The sequence below is a fragment of the Heptranchias perlo genome, chromosome 25 (genome assembly GCF_035084215.1).
Source record: "Heptranchias perlo isolate sHepPer1 chromosome 25, sHepPer1.hap1, whole genome shotgun sequence".
Classification (NCBI taxonomy): domain Eukaryota; kingdom Metazoa; phylum Chordata; class Chondrichthyes; order Hexanchiformes; family Hexanchidae; genus Heptranchias; species Heptranchias perlo.
Window position 1 is genome coordinate 13,899,894 of NC_090349.1, and position 20,782 is coordinate 13,920,675.

At 42.3% G+C, this 20,782-nt stretch overlaps 1 protein-coding gene across 4 annotated transcripts in view; it reads left to right on the forward strand.

The window, feature by feature from the left end:
* acads (acyl-CoA dehydrogenase short chain) overlaps positions 1–20,333 on the forward strand; it is a 123,969-nt gene extending 103,636 nt beyond the window's left edge. For all 4 annotated transcript variants that reach the window (XM_068005661.1, XM_068005662.1, XM_068005663.1 and 1 more), the window contains 3 exons: positions 186–281; positions 12,404–12,460; positions 19,222–20,333. In XM_068005661.1, coding sequence (XP_067861762.1) covers positions 186–281; positions 12,404–12,460; positions 19,222–19,374 — 306 coding nt within the window. In that variant the 3' untranslated portion in view covers positions 19,375–20,333. The remainder of the gene's footprint in view (positions 1–185; positions 282–12,403; positions 12,461–19,221) is intronic.
* The last annotated feature ends 449 nt before the right edge of the window (positions 20,334–20,782 follow it).

Below are 20,782 nucleotides of genomic sequence, written 5' to 3' on the forward strand. Positions count from 1 at the left end.
TGTAAACAGTAGTGCATGTGAATGATAGTCACAACTGGATTTCCAGCCACGGACCCATTCCCAATGTGGGAATCCAGCACTCTACTGCTAAAGTTACCAAGTCAAACTACAATGTATATCTTTTGGTGAAATAAAAGTGAGTTGAAAGAATTGGTGTTAATAACATTAATTTTGTTTGTTTATAGTTCAAACTGGCTGACATGGGCCTGGCACTGGAGGGTGCTCGCTTGTTGACCTGGAGAGCAGCCATGCTGAAGGACAATGGCAAATCATACATAAAGGTAATGCAAGGCTCTTTCATTTGTATCAAAACACAGTTCCGATGTTTGAAATCAGTTTTTCTTTTGGGTGTGTCCCTGTCCATTTTCGCTGCAGTATGCCTGTAAAATGTTAGGACAGAAACTTCTGTTAAATATCTTCGATAGATAACTTCCTTTGCACTGCTGCTGCAGGTCTGAGTCCCCGGTCAATTGTCACCTAGGCCACTTGTTAAGCATTAAGTGATCTTGGCAGATGGAGCGTTATTGTGTTGGGATAGATGCTACTTCATCCATTGTACGTCAGAGGTCTTACTGGAGCCAGTGCACATTCACCTGTCCTCTGAGGTAAAAGATTCGGATGAAGCAAAGAAAGCTGCAGTGATAAATGAAATATAAAAATGATATTGTTTGGTGGTAATATTTAAAAATGATAATTATGTTACCAAAGCTGTGGCTGAGGTACATTTCTTGGTAATATTGGTATTGGTAATATTGTGATCTTGGTAATATTAACATACCAATTACTGATGGTAAATTCTACTCAAATAATTGAGCAATCAACTGCTCTCCTGAGAAAGTAGAAAGTGGTTCCCCAGCTTCTCCCTATGGCTCAGTGGTATTGATTTGTACGGTGCAGGAAGGTCGAACTCTTATCCCTGGTCTGGTCTGTGCTGAATTAACCGATCTTAGATGGGGTGGCAATGGAGGTGCTACCATTTGACCTTTTTATCCCTGGATTAAGGAGGGGAAAAATATCGTCCAACGTTCCTGCTCCAATCACTGTGCAGAGGTCTTTGCTGGACAGTGCGTCTGTATGTACGGTGGGTGAGCACAGGATAGAGCTCTGCCCTGAAACTCCCCACCCCCCCTATCAAATATTCTGCACTTACAAATGACCACTAGTAGCTTACCTGATGGCATGGTGTGGAAGTAAGTCATACAGTTCCATATTATCAATACCTGTTCTGTGCTGAGGTATCTGATCTCAGCCAGCGTAGCAGTGGGGGAATTACAATTGGCCTCAATGTCTTAGAGGGAAAATCAACCAGGGTTCCTGCTCCTGATCTCTGTTCAGTGACCGCTGCTTTAAATTGCTCGTATCCTTGAGTGACTGTGGTGCCCTGTGCAGTGGAATACCCTGTTGTTGTTCACTAGTGAGGCTCAAGTATGAAGTGTGGCTACCTGGGGCAAAGTAATGGAGGGCTGCCTGCCCCAGCATTAGTCAACACCTGCAGGAGAGGAGGGGAGAGGTGAGGATAGTCGTAATAAGAAGCAAGACTATCAAACAATGTTGTATGATGTGATGTATTTTCTTAGCTCAACGTTGTCAATCACAGTTAATAAATAATGCCTGGAGGAAAACACTTTTGAGTATCATTTATTCATTTTTACAAAAATGATGTTATTCCTGTCATTTTGAGAACTGGGAGAAATAGTTTGAAACAAAAATGTAATTTATTCTGAAATAACTACCTTCAAAGCTGTAACACTGCATTCCACAGAAAAGCAGTTGCAGTTATATAGTACATGGAAAATGTCTTTTTATAGCAGTCTGACAAAATGGGAAATCTGAATGTTGTATTGTTTTTCATGTATAGAATTACTACTGATCTCCTCTGCTCACAATAATAACAGAAAGCTCAGTGTTGGAAAGGAAATGAATGATCAATTTGAAAGTTGTTACTTGGCAAAACAAGATTGAAAGGAAGCTGTTTCTGCAAATCCCATTACTGTTCACACATTGCTGGCAGATACAGTTCATTTCTCTTTCAGCTGACAGGCTTCAGATAAGAAATTTCTTTTTGAAAATGGGTTAGAGTACCCAGTGAAAAGGCCGTATTTTCAAGGCAAATATTAAGATGCGTCAGTAAAGTGTGTATTTATCTGTAATTTGGATACTACGGTATTAGATTAATATGAAATGTGAAATATTTAATTTGAAGAGAGGTTGGGCCATTTTTTGGATTTGACACATGAAGGATGTCAACAGTGGGGAACAGAATGTTTATATCCCCTCCCCATATATTGCACCCGGTGTCAATATTATGCAATTTCAGGTAAACTATTGCACCTGGTGTCAATATCATACAATCTCGAGTAAGTTGTTTCATCAGTGTCAATATTGTAGAATCCCAGCTACGGTACTGTACCAAGTGCCAAAATCATGCAATCCCAGTATCTCAGGAGCTAAATGATAAAGAGAGAAACCTCGATTTGCACTGGCCCAGTACAGAACTATAGAAATTGCAGCATGGAAAGAGGCTGTCCAGGCCATCAGTTGCTACCTCTTCAACTGGAGCTATCTTCTCCAATATGGCTTTATAAATAGAGGCATAGAGTATAAAAGCAAGGAGGTTATGATGAACCTTTATAAAACACTGGTTCGGCCACAACTGGAGTATTGTGTACAATTCTGGGCACCGCACTTTAGGAAAGATGTGAAGGCCTTAGAGAGGGTGCAGAAAAGATTTACTAGAATGGTTCCGGGGATGAAGGACTTCAGTTACGTGGATAAACTGGAGAAGCTGGGGTTGTTCTCCTTAGAGCAGAGAAGGTTAAGAGGAGATTTGAAAGAGGTGTACAAATTCATGAAGGGTCTAGACAGAGTAGATAGAGAAAAACTGTTCCAATTGGCGGAAGGGTCGAGAACCAGAAGACATAGATTTAAGGTGATTGGCAAAAGAACCAAAGGGACATGAGGAAAAACTTTATTACGCAGCGAGTGGTTATGATCTGGAATACACTGCCTGAGGGGGTGGCGGAGGCAGATTCAATCGTGGCTTTCAAAAGGAAATTGGATAAATACTTGAAGGGAAAAAATTTGCAGGGCTACGGGGAGAAGGCGGGGGAATGGGACTAACTGGATTGCTCTTGCAGAGAGCCGGCACGGGCTTGATGGGCTGAATGGCTTCCTTCTGTGTGTTTCTATGTGACTCACTGCAATCTCCAAGAAACATCACTTCCTGTTTGTCCTTTCTATTTCCTTGACAGTGAAGTTCAGTCTATTGTACTTTTTTGTCTTAAACCTTGTTCCAGACTGCCTAGAATGTTTTTACTTGGGATCCTTACAGCAAGCAAAGCAAACATACTTCACCGCAAATTCTGAAAACAAGTCATTGAACCAAAAATTGGTAGCTAAAAATTGCCAGGAGCAAAAAATGGCTGCTTCCATTCCTTCCTGCTGTCACCTAATTCTGGAACCAGTTGACGAACTAAGCGGCTGATTCTGTGTGTGACAGACAATGAGTTTCTTTGGCCTCATGTATATGATAGATATTGAGGCATTTCTAAATTTGAGGACTGTCAGTTAAATATTAACTGCATTTAGATGGCTAGAATACCAATTTCCTCTCGACCAGATTACATCTGATAATAAAGACACCAATTTTTCTCAGCTTTATGTGAATAATGTCACTGTGAAATCATCTAATTTAAACTCCAATATAATAGTTTATCAATGCAGTATGGTGGGAATGTAAAACCCCATACTACATTCTAAAAAAGGTTTAAGAGGGGGCTGAACACTTGGATTAATTCAGATTTGGACTGTACTGAAACTTGGACAGTTAAAAATTGATGTTCAAACTGCTGGGTAGCAGAGTCTTCCTAGACCTGTTAGAGAATTGGATGCTGTGGGCCGACAATTCTTGCTATGCCACCAGTTTTCAGGCCACAGAGCAAGCACAGTGCTCCATAACTCATTAAGTCAGTCATCATGCAAATGTAAAATGATCTAAGTAACTGTCTTCTGTTCACGGCTTTTTCTTAAGATGTAACTTTGAACAACCATCTGCTCTGGCTGTGCGCCCAGTTTCAACACACAGCTGTACGCACGATACCCCTGTATAATTGTTCCTCTGTCAGCCCCAGCTGTATGCTCAGGAGGCAGCTGCACGGTGAATCACTCACTAACACCTGCTCTTGTTTCAGTTAAAGAGACATTGCCTCTTTAGTTGCCTGCCTCCCTACCTGTTCTCTCTTTAGAACCTGTCACAAACTTTATGTTGTCTGTTGGTCTGACTCAAAGGAGTTCTTCCTGTAAGATGTTTCTGACTCAACAGAGCCATCACTGTAACTCATTGTAACATCAATAGAGCTTGGTCAAGTGAAGTCTCTGGTATTTCCATGAGTATGCCATTGAATTTTACAGAGGCTTCTTTGTGTAAAGAGCTTTTCAGTCCACACCAGCATGTACTGTAGATAATAGCAAGGCATCCATCTGAAGGCTTTTGTATAGAATTGCTGAAACATTCGAACAACAGGAACTTTCACAGTTGCCGCATGAGCTTCATCCGACAGATTATATGGAGGTCCTAAAATTCCAAGAGGCTTTATGCAGACTTATCTGGACTGTATTCCTCGAGTTTTTTAAAAATTTCATTTTCTCTCCCCATTCACTGAGTAGTGACACATATGGGATTTGAGCAGAAATTAGTAGCAGTGAAGACAGGCATAAGAGTAAACCACTACATGTCAACATTTCTTTGCAACATACTCACTTGGAAATGTTTTCAAAACTAGACCAGAAATTCAAGGGGTGAAACTGAACAGCTCTGGCCTACCAATGGCATAATCCCTGTGCTGAAACGGGTGGGCCCGAGGAGCGGTTTAAATTAGACCGGCACCTGTCCCCAGGCAGCACGTCAGTGAAGCGGATGTAAATTTCGGGCTGCTGGCAGTGGCACTTGGGTAGGTCCTGGGATGAGTGAGGGGGAGGCGATTTGGAAGGAGGGGGGCGATCTGGAAGGAGGGAGGGGGCGCGATCGGGAGGAAGGTAGCCAACTGGGAGCTGGCAACGCCTGGCCCCTCCTGGCTCCACGTTCAGGTAAGTAATTTTTTAAAAACCTACCTTTTTGGTGGCGGTCTCCAGCGATCCGATTCCTTTAAGGACCGTTGGTTAGACCGCGTGTAGACGTTGTTATCCTGAAAGGCATCTGGTCCGGCGCCGGCTGAGTTCAGGGCAGCCAAATTTCGGAAAGGGGGTCCTGAAACAGGCATTAAGCCCCCTATTTGCATGTGCAAAAGGTCCTAATGCCTATTTCAGGCGTGGGCCTTGGACACCTAGCCTTCACCAATATGGCGGGCGCCACACTTCCGGCTCATGTCGTATTGGAACCTTACGTGCCCATTTTATGCCTGTAAAACTAGCGCAGCATAAACAAATTTCTACACCTCAGTCTTCTGGATTTTGGATTTTTTTTAAAAAGTGATTACAATTTTGAACTCAACCATTTTGTATATGTGATGGACAGTGTAAAATCATCCATATACTGCCCTGATCTGGAATTTTCAAGAGGAGGGATAGATTTTCAACTTTCCACCTGGGCGTTAAACTGGAATTGCGGACTGGCTGCCCGTTATAGAAACCACCCGATTTTCATTTCTGTTGAACGGACGGTGCCAGAAGGCTTGTCACTATTGATTCTTTGAGCCGTCGTACTGCAGAGGGAAGCCAGACAGTTAAGACTGCCCAAGATTTGCTTTGTGCCCTCCTGCTAGCATCCACACCCCAACATACGCAGAGAGGTTGCATACCTCATTTTGGCAGACATTGTTGGTGGAGGCTTCCCTTCCCAAAGGAGACTGCACCAGCAGATCTCTCGTGGCATCACAATGAGCTGTGAATACCTGACTAACCCAAATGCTGGAAGGTTCTACAGAAGCAACCTAATCACAGCATGTTATGCTTTACATGGCACTGCATCAAGGAAGGCATGCCAAGGTGATCAACAGCCACTGTTGTCTGTTTGCATTTACCTGCTAAGATGCCCCTAGGCGCATCTGCGGGGCCCAGCAAGCGTACCAGCGACTGACAATCGGAACCTGCCTTCTCAGGCTGGATCAGCAGAGGGACAAATGCCAAGCTGTGCCATCTGCTGCAAGGACATCTACAATGCAATGTAGGGCTTGTACATGTGCAGAAATAGTAACGGTCAGTTGTGGCCTGAAATGTGCCTGCACTTCTTGTAGGCGTGCTTCAGCGCTGACCTATGGAATGGTGCTTTGAAATAGCACAAAATAAAACTCTCCTTGCAAGTATGGTATCTCATGGAGCATCACCTCGACTCCAACAGCCAGCAAAGAGGAGTCCAGGTGCTGAACTGTGCTGTCAATTGTCTGCAGACTCATGCCTGCACCTAATGGTCCCTTTCCCTTCAAGCTGGTCTATCACTTCTTAGTCCCCTGCTTCTCTAGCCATGGCAAAGGTTGCTGATGAGTTAAGATGCCTTTTATTGTTCTCCAGATTCTTTCTACATTTTTGTCCTCCTTCCCCCTTCTTGTGACACTCACCTCTACACCTGAAAACAAAAATCATGCCCTTTAATCTTAATCCCATTGGGGAAGCTTAGTATGAATGATTGTACAACTCGAAGGCAGAATTTGTTTCTAGCTTCAAATACGTTCCTTTTGAGAGAGTTTCTTACGCAAGTGTCTTACTGCAGTCATTGCCCATCTTTACCTGGTGCAATGCTGCAAATTTCCTTACGTTATACTGCGTTTTTGGCTTCAGATCTGGACCCAAAAGGACACTGTATTTACACCAAAATGCAGTGCAAAAGCAGATGGCATAAATGAAGAATCCGATCCCCTACAGCAGTTATGGGTTTAAGTAGGGGGTACTTCAAAAGTACTTAATTGGCTGTGAAGCACTTTGGGTCGTCTGGAGGTAATGAAAGGTGCCATATAAATGTAAGTTCTTTCTTTAAACATTTTATTTTCTCATAAAATTCAGTTTAAATCCCACAATAATATTTTAAAGGATTAGTAAGAACATATGTCATCTTTTCAGTGTTGCTGCCAATGCCTGATTGGAAATCCTGTTGGGTCTTAAGTCCTCTGTAACTCAAAAATCAAAAGCCGGGAGCACAACCTTTTAAAATTCCCCCGTCTGAAGTCACTGCTATATAGCTGTTTGAAAGTTGTATTTGAATACTAAAGTGACTTTGTTTTGCTACATTTATGTACTCTCAAAACCAGCATAAAACACAGCAGAAATGTTATGCTTTCAATCAATGCAAATGCAATTCAAAGTATTGTGTTCTTTATTCTCAGCCTTTTCAAATTGTTCATCATTATAATTTTATTGTGTAAGTTGGAAAATTTGCAAAGCTCAAGTTAAATGCAGTCCTGATTCTATGGTTAGACTCAAGATGTAACAGGCTAGATTTTCACCCTTGATAATCAAATATTTGAGTCCTATTTCCACTTGCAATTCAATGGACCCAGTCTTCAAGTCATCTTTGATTTTCAGGGATAACTTCAGTGGGACAAATCCCAAGACCTACACTCAAAGTCCATCCAGCTTCAGCCACTGAAGTAACTCCCTAGGCGGTCTTGGGCTTGGTTTAAGAATCAGATAAGTCCATTTCTTTCCTTACACTCCACTGTAAATGAGGTAGAAGATCAGGAGATTACTTTCTTTAGTGAGTGGTCACTGTACTGCTGCCTCATATGGTGCAACGAAGGTTCACTAGATTGATTCCTGGGATGAGAGGGTTGTCCTATGAAGAGAGGTTGAGTAGAATGGGCCTACACTCTCTGGAGTTTAGAAGAATGAGAGGTGATCTCATTGAAACATACAGGATTATGAGGGGGCTTGATAGGGTAGATGCTAAGAGATTGTTTCCCCTAGCTCGAGAGTCTAGAACTAGGGGGCATAGTCGCAGTATAAGGGGTCGGCCATTCAAGACTGAGATGAGGAGGAATTTCTTCGTGCAGAGGATTGTGAATATTTGTAGCTCTCTACCCCAGAGGGCTGTGGCTGCTGAGTCATTGAATATATTCAAGGCTGAGATGGATAGATTTTTGGATTCTAGGGGAATCAAGGGATATGGGGATCGGGTGGGAAAGTGGAGTTGAGATCGAAGATCAGCCATGATCTGATTCAATGGCGGAGCAGGCTCAAGGGGCCGTATGGCCTACTCCTACTCCTGCTCCTGTTTCTTATGTTCTAATGTTCTTATACCTCACTTTAAAAGCATAGACACAATTCAGACTTCTAACACAGAACATTCCCACTTGACTCTGCTTTTCTCAACATCCAGTGTTCTCAGCCACTTTCCCGATCAATGATGCATGGACTTGTAACAACTTTAAGTAATTGTTTTCATCCATAATCATGAATCTTAAAGCACTTGTATACCTCACTTGCATATAGTCCTCTAAAATGGATGTGAGCTATTCTAAAAATCTTGTTTCTTTCAATTATTCAAAGATAATTATGTAAATACTCTGTCCTTTGTTCTCTGTTCCATTCTGCCATACCAAGATGATGGTGTCTTTTTCTGTGTAAATTCCAGTCTGCGGATTACAGCAATTGGGGATACTTGGGTGAAACTACCTCTGCAAAGGCGGATCTGAAAGGGTGGTGGAAGCAGATCCAATCGTAACTTTCAAAAGGGAATTGGATATATATTTGAAAAGGAAAAAATTACAGGACTATGGGGAAAGATCAGGAGAGTGGGACTAATTGGATAGCTCTTTCAAAGAGCCGGCACAGGCACACTTCGACCACTGCTGTATGAGTCCATGATAAAGAGAGACAGCTTTCAGATTGTAGTGGACCAAGTCTGCTTACAGGAACTATGGTGAAATCTGAAACCAGTAGTGTAGCAAAGACTCTGGCCTGGAATTCCCTCAGAACTGCTCCCCTCTGCCGCCTCCGGCAACGGAGTGGGAGCAGCTCCGAGGAAATTCCCGGCCTCTATATTTTGGAATAGGCCTCTTAAGAGGCCAAGAAAAGGAATGCTGTAAACTCAGGTATTCTAGTTAGTTAATTGACATTAAAGCATTATGAGTTGTTTGCGTCTCATTGTGCCTATTGGAAAGGTTGTGATATACAATTATCGTGCTACAGTGATTATACTTTTTCTCTCGTTCAAATAGCAGTTAACTTGTGCATTATTGCAATCAGTTTGAGCTGATATATTGTGGTGTTAGGAAGAAATTAGCAAGGCACCAAGTATCTTTTAGTGCTTTACTGCCATTCTGCAGAGCCTTCAAAAGAAAGTGCCTCATGAGGCCCAACAGCTCGAACAGCAAAACTATTAGGTATATTATATTATCATATTCTTAGCCAGAAGGTCTAAGTTCGAAACATGGCCTTGCCCAGTGTTCACCTACCCTCGCTGGACTAAAGTTGCCAGTTCTTGAGCATGTGTCAGCTGGAGTACCACCCAGTAATTAAGTGACAGTGGGAAATTCTAACACTGTTGTTGGATGTGTTGCAAAGCTGCTACATCCATCGTCTCGGTTAATTATTAATGACCAAACTAATTATACTGCAGCCTGTGTGAGACAGTCTCCTGGAACCGGTCGCTCATCTCCTATCTACTTTGCTCTAGGCGACTATACCCAAACTGCCCTGCACACTTTGCTGCATCTGAAATGTCTTGCATCAATGATAACTGTGTGATATAACTGGCCCATAATAGTTAAAGTCTTCAATTCAAAATAGGCCATATTGTTGTGTGTGTATTGGGGGGAGGGGTGGGATTTACTGAAAGGTTCACTTTTTTCCTGTTATTTCTAAAGAATCTTTACAATAAAAAAATTCAAAGTTTTCCTAGCATTAGGAAAATGAAGACACCAAGCCAAGCTAGAACGGAAAGCATGCAGACCCTGGAACACTAGACCCTACGTCCCAAAATATTGGATTTGGGTTAGAAAGTTTCTTATCCGTAACATCTCTTGGCAGCAGAGCAGTTCAGCTTCCGTGATTGTTATTTGGATTATATGTGATCAAGGAGGATAACTCGCTCTCAGTAAGTCAATTCCTTTTAAAGCTGCGATTAGGATTCAAGGTCAAACTAAGCCTTATCTACCCAGAATGAATTTAATTGGTGAAAACATCTAAATCTGTAACTTTGTTGCTTTGTGGTTCATAGTCTGGCTTTGCGAGGGGTCGGGAAGGCTGATTGTCAGGCTTGTTTTGTTTATTAGATCAGAAAACTCCATTATGTGGATTGCAAGCATTATAATTGATAGAGGATTTGTACAAAATTTGCCAAACTGGAATGTTACTTCACTGCACTGTCAGATGCAATTTGTGCCTCAGGGTGTATTCCCAGTAGTCAGTGTAAGCGCACCTTGCCTTTTCAAAGGCTTGATTGTCTTTAATGGAATATAAAGCATTCTGTGCTCCTGTGTGACTTGACTTTATGGATAAAGAAATTGTAGGCAAATGTAATCCCCAATTACAATAACTCTTTCAGTGCGGATTAGAAAAATGCTGCCACAGGGTTAATTGTAGATAAGATCCACGTCATTTTTATTGCTAATTGCAGTATATTGGGATGGTATTACAAATGTAGAAAAATAATTTGCCTAGTGTAAATAGATCTCTGCCAATCCAACAAAACAGACTTTTAACTTTTAAATTAAAAGTGAGACACTCACTTCTCCAACCCTCTTCCCTCTATTGTCATGTATTTACCTCCCCTTCATTGTCATTGATTTACTCTTCCCTCTCCCTTTCACTGCCATCCACTCCCTAATCTTTCATTGCCATCCATACCCCATTGACACCCCTCCCCAACTGTTTCCTGCAGTATGTATTCTGCCTCCTTCCCTTGCTATGCATTTTGCCCCCCCTCCTCAGCGCCCATTCTGTTCTTTCTCCTATCCTTGCTATGCATACTGCCTCCATCCTCTTTCCTTGCATTCATCCCCCACCCGCAATATCTTTTCTCCCGTCACTTTCTCTTAGCATCCATTTCCCCCCGCCCGCTCCTAACCGAGTCCAGTGCTAATGGGCCGAACTGGTGCCACTTCTTCTCTCGGCATCACTCCTGGGATTACTGCCTCTGTATACTGTAGGCAGGAAGGCCCCTTTCTCAGGAAAGTGCCCTCCGAACAAGATGGAAATCCAGGCCACTAGCACTGGGAATTTTGCAAAGAGGAGAAGTAGGACCTGTATGGTCCATTAACCACCAAACTCAGGAGGAGAGGGCAGGGGCAGAGGGTGACCCGGTTGCACTGATTTGTGTCAGAAGATGCCAGCGTGCTGACTGGGCCCTCCAATTGCTGACTCTTGCCGTGAAATGCTGATGATTGGCATGTATGAAATACACAACAGGTCAGTCAGTATCTGGAGGAGAAAGTCTTCAGAGATCAGAACTGAACATTAATCTGCATGAAAAATTATTTTTCTCCCTGGCTGATGGAGAGTGCTTGTGTATGCTGCTGAATTGGAATCAGAAACTGAAACTGTGTAATGCTACATAGGTAATGGGAGGACTGAAGTGGTACAGAGTATGTGCTGTTAATCAGGGCTTGGCAACATTACAGTTGAGTGCAATTTATTATGTGCCCTGTGGTGACAATCTTGTAAAGCGGCACATTATATTCCAGTTTACAATTTACATTTTTAATTTATTGAAGTCTATTGATTTTCTGGTATATTGCCAGCATTAGCTCCAAGCGATATTGTAGTCTGTGTCACATTACTGAAACTTTGATTTTTTTTTAACAGCTTCATAGTATTTTGTAATTTTAAAAAAATCTTCTTATAGTACAGAACATTCCAAAGGCATGCCTGTTGCAGTACATCATGCGTTATGGGCAAAATAGACACATTTTGCTGCAATTCATCTTACGGCTATTTAATATTACAGCACTGTCGCTGATGGCAGTCTTGACTTGCTGTAAAATAAATGAGGTGTTGCCACTACAAGCACTGGCAGCAAATGCAGGGGGCTGGCTGTAGCTGCCATTCTTCAGGCTGCAAGCGGTCTAAGCACCCAAGCCCATCTGTACAGGCACATAGGGCAAACCCGTGGTCTGTACAGAAACAGAAAATGATTATCAAAAGCTTAAAAACAAATACACATGAGCAGCCTCGGCACATGTGCAGTTGGTTCTTCATTGCCGCTGCTATGGAATCCACCCCATGACAGATTTGGGGCAGATTTCGGAGTACTGGGAGCCCAGCATGGTGCAGGACCACTTTTACTGGAAGTAATTCTGCCATGTAAAATGAGGCAGAAATCCTGAAAGGGCTTCAGAGTTAATTTCAGATCAGTATCATCCATCATAACATTGGAACTTGCAATAAAGTACAGGCATAATGTATATTATATATAGTATAAAAAGCTGTTTGTTTACTGTAACTGATTTTTGATTTTTTTTTTACTGATTTACAGGAAGCTGCAATGGCCAAACTGGCAGCATCTGAGGCGGCAACAACTATAGCTCATAAAGTAAGTGCTGCAGTTGTTTCATGAGCCAGTTTTGATTGAAAAGTTGCATTAGATTGGGTGGCATTGTGTGTAAGTGTTTCAACATTGATGCATAGGAGGGGTTGCGAGTTTGCGCCAGGAGTTCCCTACACATTAAGTTCCTGATCAGATTCCCTACACAATGGTCAGGAGCAGACCCACTCCCCCTTCCTCCGTTCCACTAGGTAAGTCAAGGTACTTACCTAGTGGAACGGAGGAAGGGGGAGTGGGTCTAATTGGATTGCCCTTGCAGAGAGCCGGCATGGGCTCGACGGGCCGAATGGCCGCCTTCTGTGCTGTTATGATTCTAAATGAAAATTAGTGATTGACTCACTGCGGGCTGCTGTTGTATACCTCTGAATCTGGTTACAGAGCAGCACTGGCAACAGGTATTAACTGCCCACTCTCGGCTGGGGAATAGTATGGAGAACAGGAAAACCTTACAAAAACCCAAGTTACCTTTTTTGAAATAGGAAATAATATAGTATTGTGTTATTACATACTGCTTTTGTACACTATTTTATTAGGATCCATAACTAAATTATTTAAGGCCATTGGATATGCTAGGTTAGTTCCCTAGTGCCCCGAGACTGCACCACATCTTGACGCCCCTCACTTCACTCACATATAATTTCAAACATTATGGGCATCTGCAATGTGTGGGTCTCCATTTAGAAACAGGCCTCCAACAGATATGTTGCAGCAGACAGAGTTTGTGGGTCTCTGAGTATGACTTAAAAAAGGAAAAAAGGTTAGAATGTATTAAATGGATATTTTAGTTAGAAAAAGAGTAAAATTAAATTCAAGGAAATTAGGACACAGAATAGGAGGACAAATGGAATGATGGATGGACACAACTAAATGTTTACATCTTTGCATTTAAAATTGTGTTTTGGTATTTATTCTAACAGTTTAGTTTTAATATTACATAAATAAAGCTATCTTTGACACTTGAGTAGCTTTAATAATTAGTGTTTTTCTCAGTGTCATAGTGTGTGACCTAAAAACAAACAAACTGGTTGGTCCAGGGAGACAGAAATTTTTCTGGATCTGCTGCTAGTTTATGGATTAAAAAAAAGATTGTTTTTAAAACATGATAAAATCAGTGCAAATTTTATTATGCTTTTCCAGTATTTCATTAGAAACAATGCCATTGGAATAGAAGTATATGAAAAACATGAGTCAGTTCATTTTTTGAGGCACAAAAAGGCAAACTAGAAGTATGATGTTGAGTCAATGGGTGTACAGGCCATCTGGAGTCACCTAATATAAGGAAATATGACATTGGATCTGTTAGTGTCTGTAATTTATTTAAATGATCTGCTGGCTCTGGAACAAATGATGTTTTTGAAGCAAAGTAATGAAACACATTTAGCTCAGAATAATAAAGAAATCTGGATTCTGAATTGTACAAAAGTGACAGCAGGAGCATTCATTGTGAGGGAAATTCAGTTTGGCAGCTCACATTAATAAAGTCTGAAAGATGAAAAGGAAAGCTTTAGAAACACTTAACAGTTGAAATGAAATGCAATTGCCAGAACAGTCAATTTATTACACATGAAAGATGAGCTCTCTATCTTCAGACAGATCCTTGCAATGAATGTATCCCTGATTTCTGATGTCTCGACTCTCAGTATTTTTTTCGTGAAAAGCTAATTTTCATCATTAAATTCCACATAATTCCACCATCGAATGTATTCACTTGGATGGTTTATTATATAGATGGGCTGAAAAATGACAGATTATAATGTGAATAAATGTAGAATATCTATAGGAAAAGGTAACAGTAAACACGTGTTCGACATGAGAGGCTCTTATTTTGCAAAAGGCCAGTGAAATTGTGGGATTGATTAAAGCAAGTACCTTCCCTTAAAGGGAGAGCAGCACTAAAGGCTCAAGGAGGGGTGGCCCATCCAAACTGATTTTAACACTTAACAAAAATAAAATTACAGTAAAAACAGGTCAAATCAAAACATGAAAGGCTCTCCACTGGCAGTAGCTGAAGAGGAAAATGAGTTTGGAATGACCATCGATCACATTCTGAGACCATCTGGTCAATGTGTAGCAGTTAGTAGTAAGGCAAATAATGTACTGGGATGCATTTGTAAGGCACTGCAGCCCTAATCAGAACAAGATGTACTCACACTGTACAGATCAATGGCGAGAGTGGTATGCAGTTTTGTCATCCTAACTCAAAAGACTACAGAGAAGGGTGACCAGAATGATTTAGGCCTTGGTGGAGTAAGTTTTAAAGAAAGCTTCAAGTTACTAAACTTATTTAGTTTGTGAAAAAATGAGGGGAAATATGATACAGGCTTTTCAGATAATGAAGGTACAGATAAGGTTGCACAGGCAGCATAAGACTAGACGCAAGTACAACATTTACAACATAATCTAGAGATTAAAAAAAACACAAGATGGTGGGCATGTGGCACAGACTCCCAGCGAAGTAGTTAATTTGGGGTCAATTGACATGTAATTTAAGCCAGAAGTCATGGTTCACATTGAAGCCAGCGACAGAGAAATGAAAAAGGAGTTTCAAGAGTTAGGAGATACATTAAGAAACAGGATCTAAAGGGTAGTAGTCTCAGAATTACTACCAATACCACATGCTAGTCAGTATAGGAATAACAAGATAAGGAAGTGAATGCATTGTTGGAGAGATGGTATAGGGAGAAGGATTGAGATTCCTGGGGCATTGGGACCAAGTCTGGGTCATGTGTAGCCTCTCCAGAATGAACAGACTTTACCTGAAAAGAGCAGGGACCAATGTCCTTGCTGGAAGAGTAACTAGTGCTGTGGGAGAGGGTTTAAACTGATGTCATGGGAGGGGGAAAGTAAAAGGGGCAAGGGGTATAGCAAAGGAAAATGAGAAAAATAGGAAAGTACTGAAGAACAGATTAGAAGGAGGAGGAATTAATAATAAGATTGCCAAAATTTAGTGTCAATTTTGACTGGTATGTATGTGAATGCACAAAGCACACCAAACAAAATTGGAGAGCTAGAAGCATTTGTGACCATGGAGTGATATGATACTAACAACAACTTGCATTTATATAGTGCCTTTAACGTAGTAAAACGTCCCAAAGCGCTTCACAGGAGCAAATTTTCCATCAAAATTTGACACCGAGCCACATAAGGAGATATTAGAACAGGTCAAAGTGTTAGGTTTTAAGGAGCCTCTTAAAGGAGGAGAGGTAGAGAAGCAGAGGGGTTTAGGGAGGGAATTCCAGAACTTAGGGCGTAGGCAGCTGAAGCACAGCTGCCAATGGTTGAGCCATTAAAATCAGGGAAGCAAGAGGCAAGAAGTGGAGGAGCACAGAGAGGTTGTAGGGCTGGAGGAGGTTAGAGGTGGGAGGGGCGAGGCCATGGAGGAATTTGAAAACAAGAATGAGAATTTTAAAATTGAGGTGTTCCCGGAACGGGAGCCAACGTAAGTCATTGAGCACAGGGGTGATGGGTGAACCGGGACTTGGTGCGAGTTAGGATATGGGCAGCAGAGTTTTGGATGAGCTCAAGTTTATGGAGGGTGGAAGATGGGAGGCCGACCAGGAGAGCATTGGAATAGTCAAGTCTAGAGGTAACAAAGGCATGGATGAGGGTTTCAGCAGCAGATGAGCCGAGGCAGGGCGGAGACGGGCGATGTTATGGAGGTGAAAGTTGGTGGTCTTGGTGATGGAGCGGATATATGGTCGGAAGCTCATCTTGGGAAATAGGATGTCAAGGTTGTGAACAGTTTGGTTCAGCCTCAAGACAGTATATAGTAGCCATATTGGAAAACTGAGGTCAATGGAGGTCAAAGAGAAACCCCTCCAATGGCTCGAGTCATTCCTCACACAGGAAAACAGTTGTGATTGTCGGAGACCAATCATCGCAGCCCTAAGACTTCACTGTACGAGTTCCTCGGGGAAGCATCCTCAGCCCAATTATCTTTAGGTACTTCATTAATGACCTTCCCTCTGTCATAATGTCAGGACAGGGAGATGTTCACTGACTATTCCAAATTGTTCAGCTCTATTTGCAACTCAGATAATGAAGCAGCCTATGCCAGCCTGCAGCAGGACCTGGATATCATCCAGGCTGGGACTGACAAGTGGCAGGTAGCATTCGTCTCACATAAGTGCCAGGCAATGACCAGTTTGATCAAGAGAAAGCTCAGCCATCTCCCCTTGACCTTCAACGACATCACTATTGTTATGTCTCTCACCATCAACATCCATAGTTGGAGATCAAATTAGTGAGCTTTGGAGATGTATGGGATCAGCATGGCTTTGTTCAAGGCAAGTTATGTTTGACAAACGTAATAGCTTTTTGAAGAGAATGCAATGTATGCGAGTTTTCAGAAGGTATTTGATAAGGTGCCTCACATGATGGTTGTTACAAAATTCAGATGTATGGTATAGGAAAAAATGTAGCACTGTGGATAGAAAGTTGATAGGTGGACAAGAAACTAAAGTTAATGGGTGTTTCTCGGATTGGAGCAGAGTTCTCACTAGATGATTTGGACTTGGGCATAGGGACCATATTGAGATTTGCTGATGATTTCAGCCATTAACACAGTTTCTCTGGGGGTTTTGCCAGTCTACTGCTGAAGTACCAGCAAGAGAACAGGAGAACACCCAGTGGAATTTCAGGGCCCCTGTTCCCAAAGAGATAAAACTCATCACAGTTGATGTTGTCACCGTTACTTACAGCATTCACTAGAATTTCATCAGCTGCTCTTCCTTCAGGAAATACACATGGAGTCAAATTATGTTGTGTGATATTAGCATATGAATGTGTAATATGGTGTCAACTTGGCTCAGTTGGTAGCATTCTCTGCTCTGAGTCAGAAGGTTGTGGGTTTAGGGGCTGAGCACATAGTCTATGTTGTCACTCCAGTGCTGCACTGTTGGAGGAGCCACCCTTACGATGTGCCACATTCACCTACGTAACAGCAATGATTGCACCAAAATAATTAATTACACATGAAGTGCTTTGGGGCTTTTCTGGAGATGCGATAAGGCACAATATAAATGCACGGGTTTAGTTCATCGATGCATTTTGTATGGAATTCCTTTTAACAGTGGCATTAACCCGTTTAAAATAAGATAATTAACATCTTTGGATGCTAATGGTGCACGGTGCAGTTTCATCCCAGCTGTGTTTTGTCACACTTGTTTTCACATTCTGAATCTATGTTATTTTCTATAAGCTGTTACTAATTTTTTTGCGTGGTTGGAACATTTCAAATGTCAGCACGTGAGAAAAGGAAATCCTGAGCAACAGTTACTCTGTCACACCTTTGAAAGGCTTAGTTAAACTAAGTACTTGCTAACACAGGAAACATTGTTTTATGTGCTGATTAGATTACAGACCATAATTCCCCGGAATTGGGCCACTCAGTAGTAGTGCCTGAGACATACAAATATACAAAATTGACAGGCAGGAAAAGACTAGCTGGTCCATCAAGCCTGCCCCACACCGCACGATGGCTAGAGCATCACGGCTAAACACTTACTCCCCTCCCCTCCCCCGCCGCCATGTAATCTCCTGGGTGAGGCAAAAAATCGAAACCAGTCCAGGAGACAGGGAAGATTGAGCCCATCTTCGGATACATGGAAGTGGAGGTGTTTGAAGCATAATTGTAGTTTCCTTCCTGCCCCATAGAACCTAGAGTTAATGCACCTGTTAAGGTCTTGGAGTTGCTGCACTGTGACTCTGGCTGATGACATCTGAAAAAAATAGTAGTGGTGGGGAAGTTATGGAAGCAAACCCTCACATTACCAGCAGGCCGGCTCCAGCGCGCCCACTTCTGGGTTTAACCAGGTGTGTTTGGATGTGTGCATCCGAAACCCGGAAGTCCCGTCCCCATTTAATTCCGGCGGTTGGATTGTTAAAGGGGCAGTTTACCTCATTGCGATAGTTGAGGCACATAATATTTTGTGTATTAAAAAGGTAAAACAAATTTAACCTTACCTGCACGGGTTTCCCATCGTTTCTAATTCTCATCAGGTGAAAGCAGGCGAGAAGCGCCGGATCAATGAGGTGAGTGCCTCACCAACATGGCAGGAGTGCTTCCCCCAGGCCCAACAAGCCCTGGCGTGATCAGACCCCCATGATCAGCCAACCTTTCCCCCCCCCCCCCCCCACTACCGCTGATGCCCAACCTACCCGATGGTCCAACCCCCACCCCCACCTTGATGGCCGAGACCCCCTCCCCAACTCCTCTCGACTCCGATCTTCTGGCGACCTCCGATCTTCTCCATGGCACCCCTCCCCCCCCACTCCACGATGTCCTCCATGCCCCCCCCCCCGACGATGTCCTCCATGCTCCCCCCCTCCCCCCCCCCCCCCCCCGTGATGTCCACCACGGCCCTCCGAACCCCCACCCCTGATGTCGTCCATGGCCCAAGATCTTTCCCTCCCGAAAGGCAGCCAGCCTGTCAGTCTGGCTGGCTATCGCATGGGAAATTCAGAAGCACCAATACTTACCTTTAATTGTATTGAGATCGCAGAATGCGACACACTCACTTGACTTTTGGGTTCCCCATGCAAACATCTACCTACACGCTGGATTCCTGGCTCAGTGCTAAAATCATGCCCAATGTGCCATTTTATTCTCCTGTGAGCCCCGTGTAACAAACTGTACAGCCACTCCACAAAATGCATGTTATATTTTTTTTAAAAAGGCCGCCCGGTTCCTAGTAATTGCACTGTCAGTTGTTTAGTTGAGCCTGACTTCTGCTTCCTCATATGTTTAGGCCATGCAGATTCTGGGAGGTATGGGTTACGTAACGGACATGGCAGCAGAGAGGCACTATCGTGACGCACGCATAACTGAGATCTATGAAGGAACCAGCGAAATCCAGCGGCTGGTCATAGCCAACCAGTTGCTAAAAGGATACAAAGGTTAAGAGAGTCTTCGGGGACAATCTGCTGACAACGGTGAAAGTGCCTAATGCAACCAGAGTGCTGGTAAACAGGAAATGAAATTCTAATCCATTGCTGTTAATCTGTGATATAATTCTGATACCTCATTCTAACACCTCAAATACAGAAAAGTTTTTGCAAATTGGAAGTAAATTTGTCAGAATATGAAGCAAGTTGAATTAAGGTGTCACGACATTGCAAGAGAATTCCACAGCCATGATCACATTTAAAACCAGAAAGAAACTGAATGATTTATCATTTGAAATGTTCAAAGGCTTTAAACCCAATACACAAGATACTCAATGATGAATATATCACACAGTAAAAATCGCTCTTCAATCACTCATCCTCCCTGCCAAGTAAGCTGATGTAACTGGGAACTTTGCATCATTTGCTCTCTTCCTCCCACTGCCATTGTGGGCTCCACTGCCCTGAGCACTCATTCTGCTGCAGTGTAAAATTACAACCAAGCTGGAGGAGTTATAGGGGAGGCGGGGGAGATGATTTCCTCTGTGCACTAGACTTGTAAACCTATTTATAAAGGACGCACATAGGAGTTCACTACATCTAGCGCACAGAGGCAAGCTTCCCTGTAATGACCAAGGCACTTTCTTGCCGTGCACAGTATAATGATATTCTGTCTGATCTTTGCTTTCTACATTGTACTGATAAAAATGAATTTATACTTCATAAAATGTGATTGGGTTCTTGCTGCTGATTCAGTCCAGCATAGAGGAGCTGATCAACTCATTTTCTCCTTGACAACTTTTAGTTTGGTATCATTATTTAGCAATTGAATTTTTCACTACACATTCATTGTGAAATCACTAGCTGCAGTAAGCACATTATCTTTATGTCTTGCCAAAATCAGCGACTGCAGCAGTAATTGAGAATACTGCTAACTCTTTTGAATGAATTAATAAAACATTTTTTTTAACAGAAATACAGACAATTTAATTTATATATTTTTAAAGATTAAACAGCAAATTTATGTTGCATAAAGTATGGAATCAATTCAACATGATCTAAACAGGAATTCTGCCTGTGAGGCTTGAACAATGAAAGTATGTGGCAATGGTGAATGGTATGTAGTGTTAATGAAGATGAACTCCAGTGGGTTGGACTGTTCCAGGACACATATTGCATTGAGAGCTAATCAGTCTTCTACATTTGTCTGAACCAAGGTCTAATTTAACATGATGTGGAGATGCCGGTGATGGACTGGGGTTGACAATTGTAAACAATTTTACAACACCAAGTTATAGTCCAGCAATTTTATTTTAAATTCACAAGCTTTCGGAGATTTTCTCCTTCCTCAGGCAAATGTTTGCCTGAGGAAGGAGAAAATCTCCGAAAGCTTGTGAATTTAAAATAAAATTGCTGGACTATAAC